A 16,106-nucleotide genomic window follows, 5' to 3' on the forward strand; every position below is an offset into this window, starting at 1 on the left:
TAGGTGAAATATTTTTTTAAATTTGAGCTCAGAACAACAATTCATTTGAAAATAATTTAATAAATCCCGTCAAAATTAAGTAGTTAAAAAGTCAAAATTTGGAGAAAAAAACATCCCGATCACAATTATTCCGTCACTTTCTTCAAAAGTCGGAAACATAACAACTGTTAAAACATTAGTAAGTTGAGATTGTGGATGTGCGCTTTTATTTAAAGATTTGGCTAATTTTCTAAAACACTATTTGTTCCGACTTTCGAAGAAAACGGAAGGAATATTTATGCTCAATTTTTTTTAGTCAAGTTTCGTTGATCGAAAAATTTGTTTTATACCCTTTTAAAGACATTGACTTTCTGAGTTCAAATATAAAAAGATATTTTTCCTCCGATTATTTTTGGTAAAAATTTGGGGGTTCAAAAAATGCCAAATTGGCCATGTTCTGGACTAAATTACTGATGATTTGGACTGATTTAATTTTTGTTAGCTGCACATATCAGGGCAAAGCCCTGAACGTTTCGACTGTCCATAAAATGGTCTCATTTAGTTTTCGGTTAATGAAATATTGACAAACTATCAATTTTAAGCTGAATATTAAGAACCGTGCATGGAATAATAAGAACAATTAGCCTTCCTCAATTGAATTTGTAATGATTTTGTGGTGCGGGATATTTCGCCACGCGTAAATAATTCGCCACGCAGTATCAAAGTATCACAGCGTTTTAACCACGCTCGTTTATTAGTGAGCGTTTCACTACAAATTTAAGTCAGGAAGTCTAGTGGTGAGAGAAGCCCTTTTGGGATCACGAACATGGGGGGATAAGAAATTAGACGATAAACAAATTAGACGGAAGCACTTAAAAGGAAATTAGATGATTTTGCAAAACTACAATTATGAGAAAAAAGACGAAAGTGAGAGAGATTGAAATTGTTTGCAGACAAGTTGCGTGAAGAAAAAAATTGTTTGCAGACAACAGTTAATTTTCGATGACCAAAAAATTTACATGTCAATCATGCATAATTTATTCAATTCAAAACTCTCCTATTATACTCGAATTTGATATTTTATGTTCATCTTATGTTGACAGGTATTGACATTTTATGTTCTTTTTGTATTTTTGAAATTTGACTCTTAAGAAAAAATTTTGTTGGCCCTTTCTTTTTTCGTAGCAGTCACCTTTAAAATTCCAGATCTGTAAAACAAAGTTGTCTGATTTCGTTTTTGTAGCATCCGTCTATTTTGCTTATCGTCTAATTTCCTAGGCCCCCGAACATGTATGGGTCAATAAATTAAATATATTTTCTAGAATTTTTCTAAATACAAAAAAAAACACCCCGAGCATATTTTCATACTTTCTTCGGAACTCAAAACAATTACGACCAGTTCAAGTGTGGCTTTTTGAGAGCCAACTCTAATGAAAAACGAGTTCTAAGCAATAGAGCCTGTAAACAATTAAGAGCTAGCTAAAACGGAAAGCAGTTTCGGAAATTAAAAACATTGACTTAATCGTCGTCGGTAGAACTTAACATAACTGCTCGTATCAGGGCGAATTCTTGAATGTCCCGACAGTCTTTTGAAGTGTATGGAGTTGTGTTAGTTTTAACCAAATTGATGAAATTTTCCAAAAAAAAAATAAAGTTATCACAGGTGAAATATTTTTTTAAATTTGAGCTCAGAACAACAATTCATTTGAAAACAATTTAATAAATCCCGTCAAAATTAAGTAGTTAAAAAGTCAAAATTCGGAGAAAAAAAAACATCCCGATCACAATTATTCCGTCACTTTCTTCAAAAGTTGGAAACATAACAACTGTTAAAACATTAGTAAGTTGAGATTGTGGATGTGCGCTTTTAATTAAAGATTTGGCTAATTTTCTAAAACACTAGAAAACGGAATGAATATTTATGCTCGGTGTTTTTTTAGTCAAGTTTCGTCGATCGAAATAATAGTTTTCAACAAAATTTTTATACTCTTTTGAAGATATTGACTTTCTGAGTTCAAATATAAAAAGATATTTTAACTCCGATTATTTTTGGTAAAATTCTGGGGGTTCGAAAAATGCCAAATTGGCCATGATCTGGACTAAATTATGCGCGCTTTGAAGAGTTTATTCATAATGCTGAGAGCGTAATGCGAATGGTTTATGCATGGCAATTTATGCCGCACAACAAAATCGTTCCATATGGAATTGAGGCTAGCTAATCGGTCGTATTAAATTCATACGTCTCAAATATTTACACTTTGATATTGTCCAAAATTTATTGGTTTTCACTAATTTCTTTTCCAAAAACTATTCGTTGTGAATTTAGGGAGTGTCGGAACATTCAGACTGTTGCCCTGATATACGAGCAGTCTTGTTTAGCTTAAAGTTTGTTTTACTGAAAAATGAAAACTCAGTTTTACATAAATTTTTGGACAGGTCTCAAATGTTGAACTTGAGAGAATGGGATGAGACTTCAACATAAATTAGAGTGATAGAGATCAGCGTTTAAGATTTTTGACTGCCACGGGCCGGCTTTTAAGATAAACTGGAGTGCTAAATAGATCAGCGTTTAAAATAAAGTAGAGAGATAAAAATCAGCGTTTATGATAAGTTGGAGATATTCGGTCTTTCTTTGGGAAAGCTCTAGCCCAATTGGCGTACAACATTTAAAAGAAGTCATTTCTTGAGTACTCATGTAATTTCGCGTAAAATTATCTTCATATATGTCCGGACTTCGCAAACAGATTCCGATTTAGTTTACAATATGCGGAATCGACGAGTCACGAGTGCAATCTCTCTCTCTCACATCCCCCCCCCCACACACACACACACACACACACACACACACACACACAAATTCTGTTCTGGATTCCACAATTTTTGCTTCCTCAGCAAGCATTTTGAGCGTTACAATGTTTTAATGTTTTCCTTATTGGTTTCTGAATTGCCTAGTAGTAAAATATCCGAAAAAATGTCTACAATTCAAAAAAAGTTTAGCCTCGTATTGTATAAACTTTTTCATGTGTTTGCTGCTGGCTGTACGAATTACTTTTTTTGTTATTCTCATATAAAATTTCACACATCAAAAAGAAAAGGGACCTGCCTATGATGAATAATTTTTTTCTCTGATATCCACGAATGTTTATGAGCGAGGGCAACATGAAAAAGCCTCCCCCCCTACTTTGTTTTCTGTTTAGGCGAGAGCACTAGTGCAGGTAGTGGCCCCTGCATGTACTAGTTTCCTACTGGTGAGCATGGCCTGTGACAGATACTATGCCATAGTCCTGAACACCCGTCACCAGCACCAGAACCTCATCATGGTATCAACCAGCTGGTGTATGTCCATTCTGCTGTCTCTTCCCCAGCTGTATGGATTCGGAATCACCGAAAGAGGCGAGGAGCGAAAGTTCTACTGCCAGGCAGCCATGTTCATCTTAATACAACAAAAATAAATAAAAAAAATAACCGGTTAATGTACAGGTGGCACAAAATGCTCAAACCATTCTACATTTTGCAAAATGGAAGAAAAATCATTGAAATGAAAAAATTTTGTCATTTTTTCACTTTTTAATTAAAAAAATTTATGATTTGTTTTGATTCGGGTAATAATATGCTAGCTTTGAAAAAATTACGAAAGTATTTACTAACGAACACTGAAAGAAAGTTCCGCAACCTTAGCTTCAAATATGACCTTCACTAAAAATTTGTTTTGAAAGCAAAACTTTCAATCTAGTGTTTCTCATGTTTAATAAACTTTTTGGAACTGTCTGAAATGTCAACCGACTCACGATTGAAGTGGCTTTAAATAAAACGGTTTCTCAACTATATCTGGCTTTTGCTTGTGGTTCCTGGTGTTGCATCCGGAAAATTTGAGTATGAAACACTACCGAGCATAATGTGGGTTTCACTTCCTTTTTCAGGGGTTGAAAAAATAACAGATTGTCTGTATCATTCTAGAAGACAGTCAATCAAGTTTCAAGACTGCAGTTTAAGCTCAAACTTTCATGATGCAAAAGCATAAATAAAGATTTCATTGCTTTCTTAAATTCAGCAGCGCGCCAGGGTTCGCCCGTCTCAATTTCGGATGCCGTTTTTTCAAGAATTCCATTTGTTTCTGTACTAATACAGACAATTTTGGCAAACAAACAGTAAAATAAACTAATGTATACGATCATTTGGAGAAAAAGCTACGACAGAAAAAAACTTAATTTTGATCTCAGCCTTCTGAAAAGTGAGCAAAGAACCAAAACTTGCAAGAATTGTTTATTCTGATTGGACTTTGGACTTTAAACATGGTGCGTTTTAGAGAGTCCACCATCCTCCCCCTGAATTTTTAGCAAAACTTTAGAAAATATAGAAAACTTTTTGCATATTTAACAGAGCATCAAGTGTTTTCCACGAAAACTGGTTGTTGGCATCTTTGCCCACAAAGTAAGGGATCTAATATGGTAAATAACCTAAAAAGCACTAGTGATAAAAATTTAAGTTTTCATTTTTGAGTTAGAAGAAACTTGATGAATATGGGTGAATCACGCAGGCTAAGAAATCTTGGATCCACAGTACCATTTTTCCATTCTATCTCGGAACGGTATTTCTATTTGTGGTCGTTATTCCCACTGGAACTAATACGTTCTGCTACGGACGAGCCCTGTATTATCTCTACGGGTCAAACCGGCTCAACGTTCCCGTCCGCAACTCCATCGCCGAGACTCGAAATCTGATCACTCAGCGGGAGAACTCAACCAAGCTTGCAATCGCGATTGTTTTGAGCTACTTGGGATGTTGGCTCCCCTATTTCACCGGGGCTTTTCTGACAGTTTTTGCAGGATTTCAACTTCCAGACTGGGTTTTGACAATAACAGAAGGACTGGCCATGATGAATTCGCTGGTTAACCCCCTTTTGTGCTGTGGGTACAGCACTAGAAGGAAGACAATTGTTAACAGCAACAGTAAGGGGGCACAAGATAAAGTGGCTCAAGGAAGGGCTATTTCTAGCTCTCAAGTTTAATTGCATCTCCAAATTGACATTTTATTTCCCCTTTTCATATCAAAAAACAGCTCTTTCCCTTTTAGCACCCATACCAACCCAGCAAATTATAGCTTCCCCTCTTAAAAAATTACCAAGGTGGTGCTTCAATGTGAGGGTGGGGGGGGGGGGGGGGCTATGATGGCAAAGATTTAAAAGATCAGCTCCTCGTATTAATCTGAAACGAAAGTTAGAAAAAAAACATGAGTGTTGCATGTGTTGTGTCTTTATGATATCCTTGTCATTGTGGCTAATTTTAACCGTTAATTGTCAATTTATTTAGTACTCGTTTTTCATACACAAGGAATCAAACAACCTCAAAAAACTTGAAAGGAAACCTGAAAGGAAATGATTAGAAGTCAATACTAAATTAGAAAATTGAGAAGTTTTTATCGCAAAAAAAAAACGTTTTTGTCGGAAGTAATCTTCGTAAAATGATTAGATAAATGATAACGAACACCGGTTGTTGTACAAGTGGCGCAGATTATATGCACCACATTCATTAATCAAAAAGATAGGAACCAAAATAGTTCAAAATTTTCCTTTTTTCCGTTAGTTGTTATTTTCTTAGGAGTGGGTTCAAATTTTAACCTTAATATAAAATGTAACATAAATAACCCTGATTTTTTATATTCATCACCGTTCTAAAGACATGTATGCAGGGGGCAGATCTAGGATTTTCTTGTGGGGGTGGGGGGGTTTCTCGGATTTTCAAAAAACCAGAACACTATAGAGACCATATTTTGACCACAAAAAAACCCAAAAGTTTTCGCCGCTGGGAATTTTTTGAAAAAACAGGCCGAAACGGTTTTTTTGAGCACTTTTTGGAAAACTTTGACCTTCAAAATTAGTACATATTGGCGCTTTTAGAAAACATTTTGTGTCAGTCAGCCAAAAAAGATAGTACAAAATTCTTAAAATAGTACAAAGGGGTACAAAGATATTACATCGTGCGACCGTTTCGGTCAAATCATGAGTCGACAACCTCAGCCGGACATGGCTAAGCACCACCAGCGGATTTGGTGGCGCATATCCTCGCCCTTTTCTGCTGGTGCATCCGCTAGTGGTACATAGCCACGTCCGGGCTGAGGTTGTCGACTCATGATTTTACCGAAACGGTCGCGCGATGTCTTTTTTCATTTTTTTTGTGTCGAACGATGTTCGTTATCATTTTTTGAGTCGTTATCAATTTTAGAAAACTTTAGGGTTGGTCGCCCATCGCCCTTCCCCCTAAGTCCCCCTGCATTTATGCTTATTTTAACAGAATAATAACATGCACTTCCAGCGGAAACTTAACCTTAAAACCAAATTTGCTGTAGCCTGCTCGTTGTTTGTCTCATCAGTGGAAAAGACTGTTTGAATTACCTTTTTAGAGTTTGAAGTGTGACTGAAAACGTTTGAACATGAAATCACTCTTGATCTCTACAAGTTTTTTTGAGTAATCAAAAGCGCGCGGAAAAACCACTTTTTGCTGTTATTTCTTTACAATTGACAAGAATTGTTAAAACAAACATTTTTTGAAGCAACTCCTTGAATTAATTTGAGTTTTTTTCTCACAATCACTGAAAGGAAAAAATCCACGAAAATCAAACACGTTTTCTGTTCACTATACATTTTTGTGCTCTCAATAACATGTTTATAATTCACGGACGCTCATAATTTATATATTCTCAGCAAAAGTCTTATTTTTTTGAAAAATAAAAAAATAAGATTATTTTTAAACAAATTTTTTGCGCTCAACTATTTTGAAATTTTAAAAAGATATCATTCCAAATGGGTTGAATTCTGAAAAACTGCAAAAAAAAAACAGAACATAATAGCTTTCATAAGCAAAATGTTCACCCAGTGTCTAGTTCACCATGCAATCACTTAATAGCTCAGCGGAAAAATTGAAAAATGTGCGTACATTTGAAAGCTCACTGTGAAAATGTGGTTGTTTCTGTGATTATTTTCAAAACTATTCCCCAAAATACTGAAAAATCCTGATCAATGTTTCCAAGAAAGTCAAGGATATTTTTTACAGAAAGCAGAAAGTATGATTTTACAACTCATCACAACTCTCAATTTTAATTTTTTCTCAAATTCTGCGTTTTGCATACTTCGATGTTTTAGAAGCTCAATGTACTCAAGCCTTACGTGTTGAGCTCTTGTTTGTGCCGAGTTGTCAACCAGTTCTTAATTTCATTCAGTTGAATTTCCTAGAGGCGTTATCGGAGACTAAATTGAGAAAAGAAGATTCAAAGAAATAGTTTTTTTTTCATAATTCGAATAGTGTTCAATGTAAATTTTACTGAAAAAATTACTGCATATCCGTAAAAAAACGGAAATTACCAAGAATTCGCGCTTTTTGGCGTTCGCTCCTTCAACTAAAGTATTCATTGGCTTTAAAAATAAGCAGGACCAGAGTTTTTTCAGATAAAAATACTATCGTGTTGCACTCTTTTTTAAATCATTTATTGTACCCTAAGATCACTAGAAGATACATTTATGCGATGGATGTACATGAAAAGTCAGAAAAAAAGAAACGTTTTTTCAAAATACTTCTTGATTCTTATTTGAGCTGATTCTTAAAAAGTTATTGGAGATAAAATAGCAGGAGATAAACATAAGTTTTCGGATCAAATGAAATGAAGTTTTTTAGTATAAAAGAACGCGTGAAAGAGAAAACTCTTAAGCATCTGAGAAAATGCGTGAAAATCTGAGTAAATGTTATTCTGCTGTTCAACCCCACATTATTTCAACTCCTAAACCCCCATTTTTTATCACCTCATAACAAAATAATCCAAACACAATTTCACCCATTCTCAAAAAACCGATAATTTCTTTTCAAATTTAGTAGCTTTTTCAATTATAGTATTTCTAAGTTTATGTATACTAATTGATGCCAGATAAGCGATTCCTATTTCACTTGATGTATTTGGTCGCACTAAAATGATTGCAATTCAATAAAATAAAAAATTTATCTCTCAATTACGCGTTTAAAACAAAGATTTTTTACATAGCTTGAGAGCAATTTTAGATGTTTTTTGATTTTTTTGAAAGAAATTCTGCCTACCACTTTAACCAATGTAAACCGTTTTTTATCAAAGACCATATTTGAAGCGTCCTGTCAACAAGCGTCCTGTCTTGCCAACGAGTGGTTTGTAAAACGCAAAAACAAAACGAATACGAAATGGGGTTGCTCAAAACACTAACTCCAAAATGCCATTGAAATACAGCAATTAGGGAAAGTGATAATTTATCGATACCACGGAAGAACATAATCCTTACTTTTCTGATGCTCGATTAGTTTTAGGAAAACCGAGGCTCGATTATTTTTGAAAAAAACATCAACGATCTGACGAAAAGTGTTAACAGTATAATTGATGTTGCCGTCGCATTCAATTTGTGGTATCACCCGTTTAGGCCAGAACAACATAACTCGTGTAGGTCTGGCATAAAGGTATACAATCTTTTTTCAGTGGCTCCCATCCTCGCTCACTGTGAAAGCTCACTGTGAAAATGTGGTTGTTTCTGTGATTATTTTCAAAACTATTCCCCAAAATACTGAAAAATCCTGATCAATGTTTCCAAGAAAGTCAAGGATATTTTTTACAGAAAGCAGAAAGTATGATTTTACAACTCATCACAACTCTCAATTTTAATTTTTTCTCAAATTCTGCGTTTTGCATACTTCGATGTTTTAGAAGCTCAATGTACTCAAGCCTTACGTGTTGAGCTCTTGTTTGTGCCGAGTTGTCAACCAGTTCTTAATTTCATTCAGTTGAATTTCCTAGAGGCGTTATCGGAGACTAAATTGAGAAAAGAAGATTCAAAGAAATAGTTTTTTTTTCATAATTCGAATAGTGTTCAATGTAAATTTTACTGAAAAAATTACTGCATATCCGTAAAAAAACGGAAATTACCAAGAATTCGCGCTTTTTGGCGTTCGCTCCTTCAACTAAAGTATTCATTGGCTTTAAAAATAAGCAGGACCAGAGTTTTTTCAGATAAAAATACTATCGTGTTGCACTCTTTTTTAAATCATTTATTGTACCCTAAGATCACTAGAAGATACATTTATGCGATGGATGTACATGAAAAGTCAGAAAAAAAGAAACGTTTTTTCAAAATACTTCTTGATTCTTATTTGAGCTGATTCTTAAAAAGTTATTGGAGATAAAATAGCAGGAGATAAACTTAAGTTTTCGGATCAAATGAAATGAAGTTTTTTAGTATAAAAGAACGCGTGAAAGAGAAAACTCTTAAGCATCTGAGAAAACGCGTGAAAATCTGAGTAAATGTTATTCTGCTGTTCAACCCCACATTATTTCAACTCCTAAACCCCCATTTTTTATCACCTCATAACAAAATAATCCAAACACAATTTCACCCATTCTCAAAAAACCGATAATTTCTTTTCAAATTTAGTAGCTTTTTCAATTATAGTATTTCTAAGTTTATGTATACTAATTGATGCCAGATAAGCGATTCCTATTTCACTTGATGTATTTGGTCGCACTAAAATGATTGCAATTCAATAAAATAAAAAATTTATCTCTCAATTACGCGTTTAAAACAAAGATTTTTTACATAGCTTGAGAGCAATTTTAGATGTTTTTTGATTTTTTTGAAAGAAATTCTGCCTACCACTTTAACCAATGTAAACCGTTTTTTATCAAAGACCATATTTGAAGCGTCCTGTCAACAAGCGTCCTGTCTTGCCAACGAGTGGTTTGTAAAACGCAAAAACAAAACGAATACGAAATGGGGTTGCTCAAAACACTAACTCCAAAATGCCATTGAAATACAGCAATTAGGGAAAGTGATAATTTATCGATACCACGGAAGAACATAATCCTTACTTTTCTGATGCTCGATTAGTTTTAGGAAAACCGAGGCTCGATTATTTTTGAAAAAAACATCAACGATCTGACGAAAAGTGTTAACAGTATAATTGATGTTGCCGTCGCATTCAATTTGTGGTATCACCCGTTTAGGCCAGAACAACATAACTCGTGTAGGTCTGGCATAAAGGTATACAATCTTTTTTCAGTGGCTCCCATCCTCGTATGAGGGAAGTGCTTGTAAGCAGGCAAAAATCTCCTCTCTTCAAAATAAATTTTGTATGCCTCAAGTGGATGCCAAATTTGAAAAACTAAATACCAGATTGATAACGAAGAAGTGCAGAATATGACGCTAATTTACTACGGAAAAAATGATTTGCTTTTCATTCGCGTTATAAATATGGGTCTAAAACCAAAACATCTGTATGATTAGCCGCAGATCCTTTTTTCCAGGTTGGTACTAACAAAACCGGATAATCAGACATCAAAAAAATTTTCACCGCATTTTTTGACACCAATTTGAGCAAATTTCGTTGAGATTAATATTTCAGATGTTATAACAAATTTATCGTTCTAAGCAAAAAAGGCTTGATATTTTGTATTTGAGCAGAAGATGATACCCAATTGCCATCTGATCCGGAAAAAATTGCCATATCCGATTGTCATTTTGATATGGAAAATTTTTACTTCCTAAAAGATCAAATAAGGAGCCAAATCCTACTTAGAAATATTCAAAAAAAATTGCCATCCGGAAAAAATTGCCATATCCGATTGTCATTTTGATATGGAAAAATTTTACTTCCTAAAAGATCAAATAAGGAGCCAAATCCTACTTAGAAATATTCAAAAAAAATTTTCAGTGTAAAGTCATCAGATATATACGATCATGTCTCCTTCCTTTTTAAAAACTATTGACCTATATTAAAATTCTCTGATCTTGATTTGACCGATCACTCTTTAACAAGAGATTTACCGGATATAAAAAATGAGAGTCTAAGCCACAATGCATAAGGGTTTCTATTATTTTTAATTACCAACCGCGCAATTAGTCCTTTTAGCGAATTTCTGATCTCTGTTTAACTTAAAGAGTTGGGTAGAAATCGATTATTTGACAAATAAAAAAACGCTTCAAGACTATTTCTAAAAGAAGTCAAATAAATTCAAACTATTTTACATTTTGCACGATTAAGTTTCCGCGTTAAGCACAATGATACCCGGGCCGAGGTTTCGACTTTGTGTTTCGACCAGTGACTCGGTCCGATAGAGGGCGCAACGCTCGTTAGACTCTGCAAAAGCATGCCGGATGCGCCGAAAAATCGGGCTAAAACAACAACAAAACCAGTGTGACCAAAAACGTCTATGTTACGACCAATTATGGCCAATCCAGATATGTTTTGACCGGTTCGACAAAAAAAACTATTTTCAACCATGTTTGACCAAATTTCACATGCTACGACCAAGTTTGACCTTAACAAGCTTCAGTTCGACCATTTCGAGCAACACTGGGAATTTTTTGATCAAGTTAGTCCAAATTGATTAACGTTCGACCAAGTGCGATCAAGTACACAAAAAAATTTGTTAGATTGCTTCACGAAGGTTACGTCAAACCACCGGCACAAATAAGTGAAAAATAGAAACATTTCTTTTTTTAGAATGAGCCATGTTTTTCAACTAAAAAAGCAATTTTAATTTATTTCGTTCACTGTTTGACTTGGAATTTCTCCCACAAAATAGTAAATTGTTCCGTATACCTTAAAAAATACGAATTTATATTAAGCTTTGTCATGAAAAAAACAGGAAGGCAATTATTTTTTGTCTTATGACGAATTTTTCAAGGCCACGCAAGAGTTTGGTACATGTATACGGAAGCTATTTAGTATAAAGCATCCAAACAAGAAAAAGAAGTTTCGTGTTTGCGGAATTGAAAACAGAACCTTATATCAATTGATTGTTTCTTTTTGAGATGGAATCAACAGTCGGTTAGCCGAAGTGTAGCATTAGTAGGACAAAAATTGATCAATGTGAAATCCACCAGCAGCAACGTGAAACAAAACTGCTCATGAGTGTTCCGAATTGGTATCGAATAGTTATTGGTAGAGAAAAAAAATGAACAACAAAAAAAAATCGGACAAAACTTAAGATCAAGAGCGAACAATTAAAACACGTCAAGAGCGAACTTAAAATCAAGAGCGAACAATTAAAACTAGCTTGCCTCAATTCAATTTGGAACATTTTTCTAGTGTGGGACCATTCGCCACACATAAAAATCCATTGTAAGCTTTCAGCATCATGAATAAAATATTCACAAGGCGCATAAATCAAGCAGGTAAATTTTGAACCCCAGAAAAATTGGGATGAAAAAAGTGTTTTTATATTTGAACTCAGGGAGTCAATATCTTAAATGGGGTACGCAAAAAGTTTGCTCCGAACTTTTATCATTTCAGTTGCCTCAAACTAACTGAATAAAAAAACCAACCCAAGCATAAGTATTCCACTTTTCTTTGATAGCCGAACAAAAACAAAACAACGCAGAAAGCAAAAAGCGATAGATTACTTACAAAGAAATGGCTCGAGTGAAAAACTTAGGATAAATTTATTGAAATACAGCGTTATGAAACCCTTGCGATTAACAAGACTGTATACGATCGTTTGGAAAAAAGTTTACGACAGAATAAAATCTTAATTTTGATCAGAGCCATCCGAAAAGAGAGCAAAATACCAAAACTTGCGAGAATTGTTTGTTCTGATTGGACTTTTAACACGGTACGTTTTAGAGTCCACTCTCCTCCCCCTGAATTCTTCGCAAAATTTTAGAAAGTATAAAAACCAATAGTGTATTTACCAAGGCATCAGGTCTTGTCCACGGAATTTGGTTTTTCGCAACTTAGCACACCAAGTAAGGGATCTAATATGGTAAATAACCTAAAAAGCACTAGTGACAAAAATTTAAGTTTTCATTTTCGAATTAGAAGAAACTTGATGAACATGGGTGAATCACGCAGGCTAAGAAATCTTGGAACCACAGTACCATTTTTCCATTCTACCTCGGCACGGTATTTCTATCGAACAAAAAAAGCGACGGACTAGGACAAAAGACGACAAGTTAATTTGACAATAGAAAATAGCTGAACCTGGACAATAACTTGCGTGGAACTTGCGTGAAAACTGTTTTGAGGATTAATTTGTTTTTTTTTTGGTTGGAACAACACTGGTTGTCCGACTGCAAATCATGTTATTAAATGTCACATTTGTAAAATTTATCTATTTCAAAAGTGTACTTTCCTGTTTTGATTGAATGTTCATTTCAAAATCTCCAAAAGTCATTTTGATGTATTCTGTGACATTTTATTTTTTTGTTTTTGTATAACTCCATTCTAAATAAGAAATTTTAAATTTTCTTGACCTTGTTGTTCTCGTTTAAAATATCAGTTTAGAAAAATGGTCACCTAATAATTATTTTTTCAGCTCATCCATTTTTTTATTGTCTTAATTTTTAGGCCCCCCGACATACATTTCTTAGCATTAAACTGAATCCCTCGATTTTATCCGAAATGTTTCTTGTGATGCGTTCTTATAACGCGAGTAAACGGCAAATTGATGCGTTCCAAATTAAGTTGAGTTCAACATTTCAGTCTTTTTAAAAACAATAATAGTCGGTAAACGCGCTCTTTGTATTTTACTTAGCACGTGGGGGATGAATCGAAAAAAAAGGAAAGAAAAAGTTTTTGATTATTTTGTCAATTTTGTCAACCAAAAAAAAAAAAATTTTAAATTGGTTTTAAAGTGCACTCGGAAAATTCAAGGCCTCGCCTTGATATACGAGCAGTCTTGCTTGCTTAGTTGTTGACGGTTCATCAGCAACATGGAAAGGTCTGATGTAGTTGATGCCATGTAATTTGAACTGATAAATTTTTCACCTTGATCTTGGAAGCGAGTGGCGGTTAGATCAAACATGAAGGGAACCCATTGCCTTTTACCTCGAACAATTCAACATGACCGTTTTAGTTTTTCCAATAAGCCCTTTTCCTTTTCCGCCCTTTGAAAGCCCTTTGAAATTGCTTAAGGGATTGGCACAAACCTTAATTGGACTGTTCCCATTTGAATGTATAGGTAACAGGAAATGTTCAATTAAAGGTCGCTGATATTTCTTTGGCGTTGCGGAAATGATGTGATATTGTCTTTTTATTCCATTGACCCATTAAAAATTTTTTAAAAAATTTTGTAACAACTGTGATCAATTTTCTGGTAATCTTTTTGGCTAAGAATTGTTGCTTCATTTTCAATTTCAAGCACGGAGCATGATTCATGGTAAGAAAAGCATGGAACTACGGTGCAATCTTATTTGATGCTAATTGAGTTCAAATTTGTTTGCACTAAAACTGCTGGTCGGAATTTTTTTTTATTATAGATGACCGAGGTGATATAGATGAGCTGCTTAGCGCAAACTGAAAGTGAAACGAATAACATGCATCTTTAGTGCATGATTAGTGTTGCATCGATACTGAGAAGAAAAAAAAATCAGGAAGAAAAAGGCTGTGAAATCAAGCACAATAATATTTATCTTGAACTCTAAAGATAAACAATCGTATAAAAACGTAATGGGAGAACTTTTGAATGGAACACTGAAAATGAGAAATGCTTGGTGCTCGAAAAACTTGATTGATGTTGACTAAAAACTGTACACTATCGTTAGGAAAAGAAGGTACCATTTTGATGCTATAAAAGGATAGTACGACATCATTAACGTAGGACAAAGTGGTTAACTTTGTGTAGAATTGTTGATTCTAATGTGTTACACGCAATGATAACCTGAGCGTAAAAATGATTTGTCATTAAGTAAAGTAGTACAGCAAAAAAAGGGTTTGAGTTCGGAATAACTCAATCTTCGAATATATCGTCCCTCCTATGTCAGAAAATGAAATTTGACAAAACCGGAAGTGTAAATGACCCCATCAGAACTCGGAAACTAGCGGCGGTAATGGGCTCAAATTTTAGTATGTTGTAGGCCTAGTTGAGGGAGGTTAAAAATTGGAACGGCAAAACCTAAGGACCCCCACTTCTGGTTTTTTATGCCCTAAGTAAACAAATCTACCCCTAAATTCCGGCTTCTCAGCCTCCAATGTTCACAGCGAGCTGAAACTTGGAGGGATGAGAAGTGATGGCAAGATACATCTTGTGTTATAGTTTAAACCAAATCTGGTGGGTGGATCGTTAGCTTTTAGCGCTTGAAAAAACACCCCCTTAGACCGGAAAAAGGCAATTAAAGCAGAATAATGAATAGTGGCATAAAGATTTTATTGCAGAAATCGACATAAGATACAAATCCCGAAAAAAGGAAAAAAGACGACCCCTTGTGAGTAAAAACCCTCCGGCGATTCCTTCCGGTGTTAATGGCTTTTTCCGGAAAAAGTGATAACAGACCTTAGAAATGGGATAACTTGTGAATTATTGATGGGATATGGATGGAACTTGGTAGTTAGGACCCCGATGGGATTCTGAACCCAAATATGGAAGTTTGACCGCGGTTGACCCTGGGTGACCTCAAGTTGACCTTTTGGCGTTTTGACCTCAAATTTGCATGGAAAAACCCCGAGATTAACACTGCAAATGTGAATGGCTCATCTTGCTAAAATAATTGGGAGGAAATTTATATATTGGGAACTAGAGCAGAAGCTGTTAGAGATTCCATTTTCTATTGCAACCTTGGGGTAGTAGAGCTAATTCAAAGTGGAGCTTGGCAAATGATCTATTAATAGCAATTCAATTAGACTAGAGAAAAGAAGTCCCAGAGAAAAATGATAGTAATAGGACCGCAGCATGAAAATTACGTCTCCTAGTTAGTATCAACGGACAGGGACTTTACTTGGCTTCCCGGAGGTGACTTTTTGGTTTGATTTGACCCTAGTAGACGAACTACGTTACCCTGATGGCTAGATGGTCGGGATTGGAATAAAATGCAGAAAGAAATTTTAGATGCTTGGAATGAAATAGCTACCCTTTAAAAGGGTCTCACCCTACCCTTGGGAGGTCGGAACTTTAAAGTAATAATTAAATTAAAGACTTTGAGAGGGTCACTGAGTAAACATAGCATGGTTTGGAGGTTAAGTTGAACTCGAAGGCTGAAGTCACTGATGTCAGGAAATACTTGATTACAATCGTATGACAATTGTTTGCGGGGTCAATATGTGACTCCTAGCGCATACCGTGTATCTCATAATCGTGGTAAGAGTGATAAAAGAAACCGAATTTGGCACGTTGCAGAGTGGACAGGGGCA

The 16,106-nt window shown here is 34.9% G+C and overlaps 1 protein-coding gene across 5 annotated transcripts in view; it reads left to right on the plus strand.

Annotated features, from left to right (window-relative positions):
• Positions 1-5,128, plus strand: part of LOC134841371 (QRFP-like peptide receptor) — a 37,433-nt gene extending 32,305 nt beyond the window's left edge. For all 5 annotated transcript variants that reach the window (XM_063857311.1, XM_063857312.1, XM_063857310.1 and 2 more), the window contains 2 exons: positions 3,177-3,398; positions 4,517-5,128. In XM_063857311.1, the coding sequence (XP_063713381.1) occupies positions 3,177-3,398; positions 4,517-4,987 (693 nt within the window). In that variant the 3' untranslated portion in view covers positions 4,988-5,128. The remainder of the gene's footprint in view (positions 1-3,176; positions 3,399-4,516) is intronic.
• The last annotated feature ends 10,978 nt before the right edge of the window (positions 5,129-16,106 follow it).

This window comes from Symsagittifera roscoffensis, chromosome 3 (genome assembly GCF_963678635.1).
Source record: "Symsagittifera roscoffensis chromosome 3, txSymRosc1.1, whole genome shotgun sequence".
NCBI classification, from domain to species: Eukaryota; Metazoa; Xenacoelomorpha; order Acoela; family Convolutidae; genus Symsagittifera; species Symsagittifera roscoffensis.